The 15397-nt window shown below is 57.4% G+C and overlaps 1 protein-coding gene across 1 annotated transcript; it reads left to right on the forward strand.

Annotated features, from left to right (window-relative positions):
• Nucleotides 1-204: 204 nt before the first annotated feature.
• On the forward strand, nucleotides 205-14851 carry YTHDF1 (YTH N6-methyladenosine RNA binding protein F1). Its single transcript, XM_060033283.1, has 5 exons — nucleotides 205-477; nucleotides 739-763; nucleotides 1801-1880; nucleotides 8985-10505; nucleotides 13586-14851. The coding sequence occupies exons 1-5, from the start codon at nucleotides 451-453 to the stop codon at nucleotides 13610-13612; spliced, it is 1680 nt and encodes a 559-aa protein (XP_059889266.1). The 5' UTR covers nucleotides 205-450; the 3' UTR covers nucleotides 13613-14851.
• The last annotated feature ends 546 nt before the right edge of the window (nucleotides 14852-15397 follow it).

Below are 15397 nucleotides of genomic sequence, written 5' to 3' on the forward strand. Positions count from 1 at the left end.
CCGGACACGCCCATGTGACTGCCCAGGCTCGCCCCGCCCTGCCGCGCGAGACTGGGACCCGGGTGTGAGATCCATCCCGCCGGGCGGCGACGCGCAGGCGCGGCGCGTGGCGGCTCGTCGACCTCCCGGCCTGCCCCGCGTTCGCTGACGTCGCGCAGCCTCGTCCTCGCTGCCGCCGCCGCCACCGTAGTCGCCGCTGCTGTCGCCGCCGCTGCAGCTGCCGCCGCCGCCGTTGCCGCCATTGAAGTCTGCGCCTCGTCAGTGCGTCTCGTCCCGCGCCCGCCCGCGAGCGGCCCGCGCGCCCAGCCACCGGCGCCGCCGCCCGGACGGCGCCTGGGGAGGAGGCGGCGGGCCCGGGGCCGCGAGAGCGCGGGTGACAGGCCCGGCCTCGCGGGGAGGCCCGAGCCGGCGGGCGCCCCGGCCCCGCACCGCGCCGGCTGTTCATGAAGCATGTCGGCCACCAGCGTGGACCCCCAGGTAGCGGTGGGGCCGGGGTCGCGGGGCCGGGCGCCGGGGTCGCGGGGTCCGCTCGCGGAGCGGGAACGCGGGGGCCGGGGTCGCGGGGCCCGGATCGGGGTCGCGGGGTCGGCGTCGCGGGGCTGGGCCGACGTCGCCCGGGACCGCGGGCCCTTTGGGGCCGGAGCGCGCCGCCCGCCGGGAGGGGTTCTCACGGGTAATTTTGTGTTCCCCTCTCCCCTGGTGCTGTCCGCTCGCGCGTCTGGGCCTGCGGCGAAGCAGAGAACAAAAGGGCAAGATAATAAAGGTGAGCGGAGTCCGGATGGCGGTGCGGGCCGGGAGCGGAGGGGGCGGCGCTCGCCTAGAGCTCGGCGCGCGTGTTGGGGGAGGAGAGGTCTTGGAAGCGGCAGCCAGAACCGCGGAGTTTTTCTCCCTCTTCTTTGGGGAGACGAAACCTTAGGCTGTGATAGTGGGGGAGACGTAACAGGTCGGAAGCAGGGAGTTTTCAAGGAGAAGCAAGCAAATCGGTGGTGAGAGTAACTCCATCTCTCCCTCCCACGGCAGGCTGGTTGATTGGGGTGGGGGAAGGGAAGGAGGCCGGGGGCCCAGCGACCTGCCTGTCTGCGGCCCCAGGTGTGGGGCTGGCCCTGGGGCGGCTGCTGGCCCTTGGCCCTGTACGCTGGCGCCTTACCCCAGTCTTTTGAGCCTCTTGGGATGCTCTGGCTTGGGGTCCACCCCCAAAACTCCGTCTTGGGAGAACTGGTGTCGCTTCATGTTTACTCCGAAGACTGTTTTGAACCAGTGTGTGTGTTACTCGGGTGTAACCAAATACGGTTATCATGTTTTGAGATTGGAGAAGGCCCAGCACTTATTTACCTTTCCCTTCTTTTCCTGGCTGAGCGTGGTGACAGTGGAAAATAAGAGCACAGCCAGATACCAGTTAAGAAGCGTCGCTCAGCTGCAGCTTCCCAGCTTTGCTGCCCACATAGCCAGGCTTTAGGAAGCACCGTTCTCTGTCTGGCAGACATAGATCTCAGCCCACATCATCTTTACCAAAACCTGGTTACGAGTTCCTTGCAGTATTTTGTCTGCACCTATATTTTGTCAATATCTACCAAAGTACGATTAATTTTTATCAGAAACGTAACCTAAGTTATTGAAAGTTTTGTATCAGCTTTCTAATTAGTTGTGTAAGTATCAGTTCTGTAATGTCTGTGCCCATTTTTAAGTAAAAGTGATTTATAGTAGAAGTTGATGGGTATAAACTTGACTATCTTTAATTTCTGTGATTAAAAGGAACTTTAAAAAAATTCAAAGGTAATATTTTGCAACTTCTCATTCTAGTACAAAATGGTTCTTTGCATCAGAAGGATACAGTTCATGACAATGACTTTGAGCCCTACCTTTCTGGACAGTCAAACCAGGTGAGTTTGTTTTTTTATTTTTTAACATTTTTACATTTATTTTGACTGAGGTTTGTAATAAACCTTTATTAGCGTATTTCTGACTTTATTATCCTAAACAACAGAGAAGCAGACTATAAAGTACTAGAAATAAAGGAAGAGGCTGACAAAGGCTTCTATTGAAGAGCAGCTTCACGTTGAAGGTGGGGCATGCGTGCGGGGAAGCTGGTTTTCTCTCTGGAGGAAATGGTGTCCCACGCGCCTGGCAGGCACGCGGGATTCTCGTCGGCCTCAGCACTGGTGGGTGAGTGATGCACTGCGTTAGACAGAGCGGGGGTGTGCGGAGTTCTCTGAAGTTTTCCGGGGACTGTTTTTAGCTCTGGATGATTGGACGTTTGGTCTCGAGCAGCTAGAGCAGGACTCTGGAGTGAGACTGCGGCCTTGGGCTCTTCGCACCGCTGCTGACTGTGACGCTTCTTCGATGGCTTGCCCCCTCTGTGCTTGCTTCCTCTTCTTAGGACAGTTGGAAGAGGCGGCTCCTGATAGGGTTGTGGGGAGGGTGAGACTAGATGGTGCCCAGAGAGCTCAAGGCGGCACCTGAGTGAGATGTAGCCACCTGTTCTCTCAGGTGTCGCAGGCTTTCTCAGCCTTGGCACTAAGGGGGTTGGGGACAGAAACGCTCGCTGTTTGGGGGGCCTTGTAGGATGTTGAGCAGCGTCCCTGGCCTTCATCCGTGAGCTGTCATTAGTATTTGCGTACCATCCTCCGCATAACAACCAAAAACGCCTCAGCAAACATCTGCTGGGGGGCTAAACTGTCCTGGTTAAAACCACTGGGCTAGTTGGAGTTGAGGTTTAAGCAAAAGATCTGCCGCTTTTAAAATGCACAGTGTATGTTTGCTTTAGAGCAAAGTCAGGCTCTGCCTCTTCCCTGTGGGATGAAGCTAGTCTGCCCTTCTGTAGAACGTCTTAGAACTTTTCTCCATTCTTCTCCTCCTGCTGCACTTGGCAAGTCAGCAGCTGAGGAGCCTGAGAGACCCTGTTCAGGGGGCCCCCTGAGGGCCCACCCCTCCTCTGGGCAGGACAAGGGGCTGCTCAGTGACGGGCTTTCAGCCAGAGGTGATGGCAGGAAGTTAAGTGGACTGACTTATTTCTCTTACGTGATTTGCTCTAGCAGGTGTTGTGTGTGGATTTTAACCAGAAATTCAAGGGAGGGGGTTGCTTCACTTGGAATCTTTTTTTATAAGGTAGGAGCTTTTGATACTCAAGAGGATGTCTTTAAAAGTGGAGTAGATGACTTTCTGATGTCAGGGGAGTAGTCCCAGCTGGCTCACGCTGGAGACGCCGCGTGGAAGCACCGTGGTGGGTTGGTGCTATCAGTGGACAGCCTTAAAACATCCTCTTCATCTTGTGTGTGAAAATGTATACTTGTCAGCAAGATGATTAATCAGCACATCACTTAGGAGTGAATTTACTGAGAAAACTCTTAATTGAGAACAGACCTTCCAGAAATGCCCAATTGTTGCAGAGTGTAGGAAGCGTGCAACACGGGAGGGCTCTTAGATCCTAGTTTTCCCGGCCTTTTCGTCGTATGGATGAGGAACCTGAAGGCCAGAGAGGCTCTGCTGTGCCTGGTGGCAGAGCCAGGCTGTGGACTGAGGGTCGGTACCTCTCACCCAAGTGTGCAGTGGGATCCTTTGGTCCTGTGTTCGCCACTCGTTTCTTCACGTGGGCTGTGATGCAGTCAAGGGTCCCTTGAGATTGTCACTGCCTCTAGGTGTGGCCTCTGCCGTGACATCCAGCCCAGACTGCTAGTGAGGAAGCCGGAGCGGAGGTTGGTGTGGCAGGAAGCAGTGAGCGCACACTTCCTGTCTGTCCACTTAGCCTTTACTGAGGTGGTGTTGACGTGAGATGAACTGCCCGTGTTTAAAGAGGACGGTTTCATATGTGGCCTTTCCCTGGTACGCATGCGCACCTGTGGAGCCGTCACCGCGGTGGAGGTCGTGGGCGTATCCGTCAGCCCTGGGCTGCTTTCTTACCTTTTCTTAACCCAGCTGTGGTTTGTAGTAGCCGGTTGGAGACACTCTGGTGTTCTGATTTGTGACGCCTTAGCGCTTCGGAAGACTTGGAAAGCATTTAAAAGCGTGCCTTTCCGTTAGCTGACTTGTACCACGCTCGGGGTGGGTGCGCTTCCCTCAGGAAGGCCTGGGGACCCTGCCCTCGGTGTGTGTTTTCCTTCCTAGTGGCACCCCGGAGCATCCTTACGTAGCAGACTTGAACTACACTTCAGTCAGCTGTTTGGACACGATGGGGGGAGAGGAAGCACGGGGGGGCGGTGGGGGCCCAGGGGCGAGGCTGTGGGGCTCTGACGCTGCTGGCTTGTCCTGACTTCGCCCTCCTAAGGGCCGGCCTGCTTTCTCGTTCTCTGTTTTTTTCTTTGAAAGGTAAGGAAAGGCTGCAAGGACCCAGGAAGTTCCTGCTCAGAGTTTTGGAGACAGCGCCTCTGAGTTTGGTGTAGGTGCTGCTGGCCAGATGCGAGGCCGAGCGTGTGGACGGAGGGGTTACCGGGGATTCTGCGTCTCCACTCAAGCACTCAGTTGTCGACAGCCCTGTCAGCGTGCCCGGTCACGTCTGACGTAGACAGAAAGGAGAAAAGTCAACTTTTTCGTTTTTCCTCTTTAATAATTCAGCTGTGTTCTAAGTGTACTGAGAAGCATTCGCCTTTTAGGAATGTTGTATAAATTTACTCGTTTCAGGTTCTAGGGCTGATCATTTGTAGTTGCTTTAAGCCGTGCTGTTGATCGAGTCCTCTGATGAGATGTGGGTAGAGCTGCCCGGAGTGCTGTGGGGTGTCCGCCACTTGAGGGTCAGTGTGGCATCTCTTCGAGACCTCGTGTCCACTGTCTCTCACGTGCCGTCCGTCCTGCGTGGTCGAGCTGACAGTTACGCCTCTCTGCTCTCTTGGCAAGAAGCTCCTGTCTGGCCACCCTGAAGGCTCCTTCCTTGGAAATGGTGCTCAGCTGTCACCCAGTGTTTCTGTCAGGTTTGGGGGCGTTTCCCCCAGCGGCACAAAGCTGGACGCACCGACGCCTTCTCGCAGCGCCTGCGCCGTGCAGAGAGCCTGGAGGAGCTCAGCCCGCGCCTTCCTGCTGCTCCACAGTGGCTCCGGGGGCCTGGGTGGGGGTCAGGGGGAGCACTTGGTCATGGGCACTGGTTGCCAGTGGCTGCGTCTGGGAGCCGGGGGCGTCCTTCAGACGCGGCGATGGTGCCGCCGAGTGGCATCGGGACACACTGCTCACCGCTGTGAAGCTGCTCAGAGCCGCGCACCTCAAGGGGGGAGACAAGCGCAGAAATTGTGTGGGTGTCGGAAGCCATGGTCTCCTCTGACCTGACCTGCAGCCTGAAGCCCAGGAAAAGCGAGCGGCCAGCCGCACCCCAGGATTTTCCCCAGGAGCTGTGGGCGTGGGGGGCCTGCTCTCAGCCCTGGGTCACTTTGTCACTGCTTTCACAATTGCCCTTGGTACCTCCCCTCTTGCATAGTTTATTCCAGCCCCCTGCGTCCCCCACGTAAATGCTTCTCAGCGTACGAGGTGTTCCATGTGCCTTGGCGTCTGAAGCCTTGGGCTTTCCGTTTCTCCCTCCAATCCCTCTTCTTGGTCACTGTAATGGTTGAGTCACTTTATTGTTTGTGAACCTTAAAGCATTTGAGTAATTTCAGAACTTCTCAGAAAAATGGATACAGGAATCAAACGTTCCAACTTTCAAGCAGGTGGTTTTGGTCATTGAGCATGAGGGTTTTTTATAAAACTGGTTAAGTTTTGTTTTAAGTACAAAAAACTTAATTATAGAATAGGTTTATGGGTTTATCGTGTTTTACTGTTTCGTTTTTCAGAGAAAGTCATCTAGGGGTAAGTGTCACGACTATTGGAGTTTATTTTGTTTGGAGTGCCCATTTTGTTTATCACTTTTGACTCGGTCACAAGGAGGCGCCCTGAAAGTCCAACGCTTGGGGGTGTCTTTTCTACTGTCACTGGACTAATTCTGCCTTGGAGACCTGTCAGCCTCCCTTTCTTGAGTCCCTAAGTTATACAAAGGCTACAGTTAGACGTGTCACACGTGAAAGTGGTCTTCGGGGGGGCGCGGTTTTACCTGCGTCGTCCTTAAAAGAGTTGGTTCCATGCTGCTCCTTTGAGTAGCCCCGCGATGCCTCTGCACAGAAGTATTAATGCACTAAGAGAAAGGGCGCGATTTGTCGTCATCCCTTTGGTTTCTGCACCCACGTCCCTGGCAGGTGAACTTGGGCCTCTTTACCTGGGCTGCACAGCTAACTAAGTAGATGGCATGTTTGCTGTCACAGGAGCCCAGCTGGGGAGCGTGGCTCTGAAGAGCCTGAGGCCGCGGCTGGGCGGGCTTCTGAGGGGCTGGGTGTGAGTTCGAGCAGTGCCCGAACCCTGCGGTGCCCCTGGCGGCCTTGTGTTGCAGCTCTCTGAGTGGCACGGTTCAGTTTCACTGTGACTCGGGGCTGGGACAGTCAGCCTGAGCACTGCGGACAGTGGCCCCGAGCCCTGGTGGCGGGGGGCGGGGCGGGGGATGCGGACCGCAGCAGGGAAGGCCCCACGGGTTCTCCTGCTGTTCCTGGCAGCTTTGCCTGTTACTCCGCTGCTTCACTCTTGGAGTTTGGAAGGAGACCCGGCAGATGTGGTAGAAGATGGGCTGCCAGTAAGGGGATGAAAATGGATTCAGTTCCCAGCACCGGAGGTCACTGCATGCAGCCTGCCGTGCACCCCGCGGCCTGGTGGGGACAGACGATGTCGGGAGGGCTCGGCCAGGGCCAGCTCGGAGCCCTGGGGATGGCGGTGCGGGTGGCACGCGGCATCTGCTTAGTAAACCACAGCTTCTTACCCTGTGAACTTGAAGTGAGGCGTCTTCGTTCCTTTTGTTGTATGAATTTAAGTGTTCAAGGGAGAGCTGCAGTCCAGGTTATTTCACGATTTTCCAGTAAAGAGCTGCAGCCTCGCTGGTGCTCTCCTCGTAGTGACCTGCCTGCATTGACACGTTGTGGGAGGAGAGGGTGGAGTCCTCCCAGGGCTGCCTCCGCCTTGGTCCTGCCTGTGGCTGGGTGAAGGATTCGGGGGTGCCGGCTGGCTCACCTCCTCTTTCCCTGGACAGTCCTGGCTGGAGGTGGCTGAGAACTGCCCATCTGCACGATGGGGTCTGTGTGACCAGGGTGTTGGGCTTCTCCATTAATAGTGAGGTTGGGGTGGACTTGAGGGACGTGCCGTGGTTAACACAGTGCTTGTGGTCTCACGTTTTAAGGGAAGTCCTGTCGTGCTTAAGGCTGAAGCGGGGGTCAGAAGGGAGGTGCTGGCCCCGTGGGCTCAGTGCTCCGTGGCCGTGCTCCTGTGGCTCCGGTTGGATGTGTGGCTGTGTGGTGTGGATGCCACGCAGCCCTTGGGTCCTCTCTTCTCCCGAGTGCATTCCTTGTGTGCGAGGGAGGCCGCGTTGATGTGGCCCCGCCACTGCCGAGGTGGGTGCCCAGCTGATGGGGGAGGAGAGTGCTGGCCTCCCTTCAGAAGGCTTGTCCCCATTGTGCTGTTGAGGCACCGGTGGGCACCGAGGTCAGAGGCTGGAGGCTTCCACCCCTGGGGCTGCCCCACCTCACAGGGCAAGTCCGCCACCCTGGCCTCCCAGGGACTGACTCTCCTCAGAGCAGCCCCTCCTGCGGGCACAGGGTGGGTGGAGGCAAGCAGGGAGGCGGGGCTGGGGGGCCACAATGCGGGGGCCAGAGTCACTGAGATCCTTTCAAGGGCGGTGGCTCAGGCGGCTCCCCTGCATTCAGAGCACTGATGACGGCCACTTGTCTGGCTTTTTCTACCCCCTGAGAATCTCAAGGATTCGTGTTAACAGGCAAATAGGTATTACTCCATTTTAAAAGTGCTTCTGGAATAGTCTGCCGTCAAGTGGAGCAGCCAGCAGGAAGGAGGCGTGATTCCCGAAGCCCCAGGAATCCTAGGATGGGGCAGGGGGGAGGAGGTGCCGGGGGGGACCGGCGGAGGGTGCCTGGGTTAGCACATCCCGTGCTGGGCCGGGATGTGCCGAGGAACTGGCCTGTCCTCCACGGGACTTCTGGGGGCTCCGGAGAGCTACTCCCTGTTCTCATTCCAGTGAAGCAGAGCCTCCTCCAGTCACCTGGGACACCAGCCACCCTCTGCCGGCCAGGGCAGCGGGTCCTCTGACTGGATGACAGGTGCGGGGTCGGGGAGGAGGGCTCTAGCCGCCGCTCTGCTTGTAGAACTTTCTGGTTACTTGGGAGAACTATGCAGAAATCGGACCAGAGAACTCCATGTTTGCCCCCGCTCTTGCTTTCCTTCACAGCCTTTCCGCTCTCGGGCCCAGTTCTGACCAGGACCCCTGGGTGAGTCTCTCTCCAAGGAGACGTCTTCCCAGAACTGCTGACCCCAGGTCTAAACCCGGCCCTGGGCAGCTTTCCTGAACCCCGCCCCCCCCAAGGGGAGGCCCTGCAGCTACTTAAACTCCTCCCAGGGGTTCCGGCCATCACACGGAGGCACATTTTCAGTAAGGGTCTCCCCGCCGTAGCCAGCTCCCCTCTGAGAGCCCCAGGAAACGGTGGGGACTGAGGGGGCCAGACCCCTTTGGGCTCAGGGGTAGGGGCGGGGCGGGAGTCCTGGGGGTCATCCAGGTGGGTCATCAGCACGCCTGTAGCCCTGAGCTCGTGGCTGCTGCCTCCTTAAAGCTTGCTCACTTGGCGCTGTGCTGTCCGTGCTGTCAGTGTCCTGCGTAAGCATTATTGCCAGTGGGACAGAGACCTGTTCCTCAGGCTGAGTGCCTTGAAGTGGGCCACTCTTCAAGGTGCAGTGGAGGGGTTGCTGAGAGGATTGCTTCACCTAACTTGAATCCAGATCAGTTGCAAGTGACCCTTTTGTTTGGAGTGGCCCCTGGGTCGTCTGGGCGTCGCCCTCTCTGTCCTGGCTGGGCGCGCTGGGAGGGGAGCCGGTGCTGCACAGGCCCGTTCCCCACCAGCCTGCGCTGAAGTAGGCGTGCTTGACGTGGCAGCGCCTCCTCCGGGTCGGGACACGTCTAACTCATCACGTGCTTGTTTCCGCAGAGTAACAGTTACCCCTCCATGGCCGACCCCTACCTGTCCAGCTATTACCCACCATCCATCGGATTTCCCTACTCCCTCAATGAAGCGCCGTGGTCTACCGGAGGGGATCCTCCAATCCCATACCTCACCACCTACGGACAGCTCAGTAACGGAGACCAGCATTTTGTGCACGATGCTGTTTTCGGGCAGCCTGGGGGCCTGGGGAACAACATCTATCAGCACAGGTTTAATTTTTTCCCCGAAAACCCCGCCTTCTCGGCCTGGGGGGCGAGTGGGTCTCAGGGGCAGCAGGCTCAGAGTTCAGCTTATGGGAACAGCTACACCTACCCGCCGAGCTCCCTGGGCGGCACGATCGTGGACGGACAGACAGGCTTTCACAGCGACACCCTCAACAAGGCCCCTGGAATGAATAGCCTGGAGCAGGGCATGGTGGGCCTGAAGATCGGGGATGTCACCACCTCTGCAGTCAAGACGGTGGGATCGGTCGTCAGCAGCGTGGCGATGACGGGCATCCTTTCCGGCAGCGGCGGGACGAACGTGACCATGCCGGTGTCGAAGCCGACCTCGTGGGCGGCCATCGCCAGCAAGCCCGCCAAACTGCAGCCGAAGATGAAGGCGAAGAGCGGGCCCGCCGTCGGGGGCGCGCTGCCCCCTCCGCCCATAAAGCATAACATGGACATTGGCACCTGGGACAACAAGGGGCCCGTGCCCAAGGCCCCGGCTCCGCAGCCCCAGCCGGCCCCCCAGGCGGCCCCCCAGCCCCAGCCGGCCGTGCAGCCCCTTCCCACCCAGCCTCCCCCTCCGGCCCCACCACAGCATCCGGGCCCCCAGCAGCCACCCCAGACCCGCTGGGTCGCCCCTCGCAACAGAAGCACGGCGTTCGGGCAGAGCGGGGGGACCAGCGGCGACAGTAACTCTCCCGGGAGCGCCCAGCCCAGCGCCACCCCGAGCCCGGAGTCCCACCCCGTCCTAGAAAAACTGAAAGCCGCCCACAGCTACAACCCCAAGGAGTTTGACTGGAACCTGAAGAGCGGCCGCGTGTTCATCATCAAGAGCTACTCAGAGGATGACGTGCACCGCTCCATCAAGTACTCCCTCTGGTGCAGCACGGAGCACGGCAACCGGCGCCTGGACAGCGCCTTCCGCGCCCTCGGCAGCAAGGGGCCCGTCTACCTGCTCTTCAGCGTCAATGGCAGCGGCCACTTCTGCGGGGTGGCTGAGATGAAGTCACCCGTGGACTACGGCACCAGCGCCGGGGTCTGGTCCCAGGACAAGTGGAAGGGCAAGTTCGACGTGAAGTGGATCTTCGTCAAGGACGTGCCCAACAACCAGCTCCGGCACATCCGGCTGGAGAACAATGACAACAAGCCGGTCACCAACTCCCGTGACACCCAGGAGGTGCCCCTGGAGAAGGCGAAGCAAGTGCTGAAGATCATCGCCTCGTACAAGCACAGCACCTCCATCTTCGACGACTTCTCGCACTACGAGAAGCGCCAGGAGGAGGAGGAGGTGGTGCGCAAGGTGAGTGTGGGTCCCGGGGGTGCGGTGGGTCGCTGGCAGGGGCGGGGGACGTCTGAGTGGTCACCACCCCGGAACCTGGGGTCCTTTTCCAGTTGTTAAGAAACACTGGTGCACAGACTCTTGTAAAGGACCTGCGGCTAACTTGCTCTTTTCTCTTTGTGAATTATGATGTTTTCTAGAACAGTGCTTCCTAGTCTCTGTCCAGCCAGGAACACTTAGAAATACTGTTCTGTGGCCCTGGGGTGGACAGGCGGGGCTGCTGGGGCAGATACCCCACCGAGGGCCTCGCTGGGCGTTGCCCTCGGCAGCAGGGACGCTCTGGTCTAGGGCTCGCTGCTTGCTTCTCTCTCGAAAACCCAATATCCTGCAGTTTTTGGAAACCTGAGTTTGCTCGTCTAGAGAGTAGAAGGGCAGGGGAGGGGGAGGTTGGAATGCAGGCAGTTCATAACTGAAATGTGTGCGTCTAGAGTCACAGCGAAAACCCTTGGGTGGGTCTCTGAGTGGGTCCCAACCTCCTGTGACAGCCCACGGAATGAGTCTGCTCTGTAGGAGATCAGGGCTCAGAGGCCTGTCAGTTGGCCCAGAAATGGGAAAAATAAGGACATTGTGACACACTTGGCAAAGCCACTTCGTTCAAGAGAGTTCGTCCTGAGATTCTTCCTACTGTTTTGGTGTTAAAATGTTCTTTCTTTCGTGAAATGTCAGTTGATGATAGGTGGGTTTTCAACCCCTGTTCAGTCCTCTGTATTACAAAAAAAAAAAAAGCGTTACCCATCTGGGAAGTTCAGTGTCCTGAGTGTTTTCCGGCAGAAAGGCTTGTAAATGGGGTGTACGGAGAACACAGTGCTGGTAGCGGTTTTAAAGTTGTACAAAACTAACAGCTCCCAGTTTGCAAAACTTTGAAAGCAGGCTGGTCCCACTCTCACTCTTGGGCGGAAAGGAGAAGGGCTTATCTCCAGTTACTGCAAATTGGGGATAAAATGAAACACCAAATTGCTGGATTTGCAGGGACAGGACGGAGATCGTGCTCACGAGACTTGACGTCCCTGGTGACTGGGCGCCGGCTCTGCGTGTGTGGCGTCTTAGGTGCTGTGGCCCTGGGTTCTGCTGGTTGTGATGAGCTGAGGGGTAAACTTGTGCCCCGCCCTGGTGGGTGTTTGAAGGTGCTGGTGACCTAGAACTTGCCTCGTGATGGAGCTGGCGCGTCAGGAATGGGCGGAGGAAGGAGCAGCCCTCCCTCAGACCCTCGGGGCCCGAGGCTTCCAGGTGTTACTGCAGCGGGCTCGGCCCGCTGTCCTCTGCCGCCCAGTGTCCTCTGCCGCTGGGCTTCGCTGTGAGGCTTCCCCGGGCTGCTCCTCCCTCCCCCTGGGGCAGCGAATGCTCCAGAAGCAGGTGAGCGCCTGCGAGGAAAGGTGCGCGGGCCAGCTGGGCTGAAAGCCTTTGTCCACAGGGGTCAGCGTTCCATTAATCCATGTTCTGGAAGCCCGACCTCTTGCTGTCCTGGTGGCCTCTCTCGAGCTCGCTGGACTGTAGAGGAGTGGGGGTGGGTCTCAACGTTGCCCCAGAAACTTCCACCAGGACGCTTGTCTTCAGGGCTCGTTCTGGAGTCGGCAGCTGGCACTGCTTTCCGTGCAGGAGTTGGGTGTGTCCTTAAGAAGGACGGGTACTGAGATGAGGTTGGGAGCAGCTCCCTGAAAACCCTGAGCTTGCTGGCGAGGCCACTGCCACCAAGAAGGCCGCCCTGGAGACTCTCAAGAAGTCCTTTTGTTGATCAGCTGGAGTTTGACTCCATTGCTTTGAAATGATCATGACGCTTAGAAACACGTTGTGTTGAAAGGTAAGATGTACTTGCCCTTCTGCAGGAGTGCTGGCTGTCCTGCATTTCAGCCGTCCATCTGAAAGCCAGCTGGCTCCTTAGGGAAGCACCAAGTCTTGTGGCAGCTGGGTCAGACCCAGCCCTGCACGCCTCTGGGTTTTAAATGTAGAAACAGCCACTCCTTAGGGCGCTTAAAATAGTGCAGGTTTTAAGTGACAGAGTCAAGCTGAAGAGTCCCTCATACGACTGGACTGGCCACGGTCCGGGGTCAGCTCTGCACAGGCACGCAACTCAGTGGAAAACCGGGCAGAGACAGGGTTAGGAGTGCGCCGTCTCTGTTGGGTTTGCTGTGAGAAGAGGCTGTTCACAGTCTCGGGGGTGGTGGTCCTTGTAATGGTTGAAGGGAGTCGGGGCTTTGGGAGGTGCCCACGCTTGTCGGCACCACTCCAGCCGCAGCCACTTTGAACTCCAAAGAGAGGCTTGCGCTGCTCTCCAGGAGGGGCGGTAGCTGTGGTCTTCCTCGGAGGATGCAGAACACGGAGCTCCTGATCCTTCCGGTTCAGAGTTCAGGGTGGGGAGGCAGTGTTAATTCTTGGAGCTGCGGCCATCCACCCACCCAGCCCGGCTCACCCACATGCTCTGGGGCTTTTCAGGACCGTGAGACGGTTTGAAAAGCACCGCAGGTGCCCTGCCCTGGTGACGGCACAGAGGATGTGGGGGAGTCAGCGTCTTATGAACCTGAAGACACACGCGGTCCGTTTCTAGCAAAAGAGAGGGTTTTGCTTGTGTTGTACATTACACGTGTAGTGATCCCAAATGTTTGGGCGTTGCGTCATCGACCAACCCCTGTCCGGCAGTGTCCATTACCAGCTTCATCCTGCTTGAGGGGGGCAGGAGGAGGGGGACTGTTCCATGTCTCAGCTGAATCGTAAGTAGAGGCCTAGATGGCTTCCGGCAGGCAGGCAGCCGTGGGGAGGGACTGAGCTGCGGGTCACAGGCTTGTCACACACTTTGGGAAAGGTGGTCCGCTTGGTGGGAGGAAATAAACTGGCCAGGGGAGTCTTCCCTGCGCAGGTGGCCACCACGTCAGGCGGTTATCAGGCGCCCATTCCGTGTGGCCAGGACCCCGAAGCTTGGAACTGTCTTGGGCGGTGGCCCCTGCAGGGAGCCGGGTCCAGATCTGGCCACAGCACCTCGACCTGGAGGGAATTTGTCTGCGCGGCACGTTCGCTCACTGTGTTAAGCTTCTTTTCTCTTTTTACAGGAGCGGCAGAATCGAAACAAGCAGTGAGGACGAAGCAGGTTCTGTACCGTCAGACGTGGGGCTGGCGCGGTTGGAGAGTGTGTGCTCGGTGCTGTCTCTTGGCGTCGGCTCTGGCCGGCCTCGCGCAGGGCTCGACTGCTCGCATCTTTACGTTCTTTGTAGTTTATTTTTGCCCAGATGATCTGCATTTGTTTGTATTTTTTCTATGTATTACAGTATTGTAGAACTCACCAATAAAGGACTATGTTTTCGTCAGCTTATCAGTCACGCTGACCTAATGTGAAATATAAGTACCCTTAAAAACAAAAACCTAATCCATCCCGAAGAGTTATTATTATTACTGTTGGTGAAAATTATGTTCTTATGTTCACGGTCATTTAATATCTTTACATGAGACTTCTTGTCTCTCACCCCTTTTGCTTTAATAGCGAGCGTAAGAACCCGTGCGTCGTCCGGCATTTAGCGTGTTCTGTTCAAGGGCTTCCCTTCAGGATATGCCGAAGTCACAGGCTGATGACCGCCTCGTCAGCCGCTTTGCCATTTCGTCTGTTACCTGTCGTCTGAATGCTGATCTGCCCGTTTGATTTCTACTGGACAGAAGGATAAATTCCAGTCTCCCCAGTTTGGTGAACCTGCTGTTTCCTGGGAACACGGGTCTTGCACAGCCGTGCGTGCCCGGCGGCTGCTCTGCTCCTACTCAGGCGGTGACCACAGGCCCGCGTGCGGAGGCCTTCCTCGTTGTGTGCAGGCCGTTCGCTCCCCCTTTTCTTCACTGGAGAGTCCTAATGCCGTTTCACGTTTTTATGCCAATAATGCTAAGCTTTAAACCTGGGATCTGGTAGTCCAGACGGTGTGATGGGTGATGCCACCGATTGTAAATTTCAGCGTGCGTGTCTAGTTTTTTTCCTGTTGAATGGGTACAAAAAAGCAAACAAACAGAAAACCTTTTAGAAACTGAATTTGCTGTCGTGTCTTGTGGGACGAGGGGCCTCCGAAGCACTCGCCACGGGAGTTCGAGCATGAAAGCAGTGTGCACGCCTGCCTGGCGCCCCGCACACGAGCCGGGCAGAGCCTCCCGTGCGGAGCGCAGGTGCTCTCTGAAAGCTGTACTCGCCAGGCCCTCCGAGTTACAGTTTAAGCCGTTTTATCTAGACTTGTATTTAGAACATGTCACTTTCTCTGAACTGTTATTGCCTGTACGGAGTCACAGACGACATCGGATAACTTCCTCTAGGAGAATACAAGCCTTAATAAACAATACCTATTTAGCAAGTCTGCGGTCACTTCATTCTTCACCCCGTTTTACCGGTTAATGTTTTTGTTTGTTTTTTGCTGTACGCGGGCCCCTCACTGTTGTGGTCTCTCCCGTTGCGGAGCACAGGCTCCAGACGCGCAGGCTCAGCGGCCATGGCTCACGGGCCCAGCCGCTCCGCGGCATGTGGGATCTTCCCGGACCGGGGCACGAACCCGTGTCCCTTGCATCGGCAGGCGGACTCTCAACCACTGCGCCACCAGGGAAGCCCACTGGTTAATATTTTACTTGCAGAGCTGGTTAAAAGGGTCACTTCGAGAGGTCCGTGTGTCTCCCATGTCTGCCAGCCGTTTCTCACGTGTGCTTGGCCGTCGGGTGGCCTCAAAGAGCAGGTGGCTCCCGGCTCGTCAGGTGGTCGGTGGGCGATGCGCTGATGGCAGTGCTGTGACACGGTGCCCTGCCTCTTCCTGCGAGTCAGCGGCAGAGGCCGTGACAGGATCAGCTACCAACCGGCCTGTGCACCTGTTCCTTAAATGGCACAGGCTCTGAAGGTGACCCCC

This window comes from Delphinus delphis, chromosome 15, assembly GCF_949987515.2.
Source record: "Delphinus delphis chromosome 15, mDelDel1.2, whole genome shotgun sequence".
NCBI classification, from domain to species: domain Eukaryota; kingdom Metazoa; phylum Chordata; class Mammalia; order Artiodactyla; family Delphinidae; genus Delphinus; species Delphinus delphis.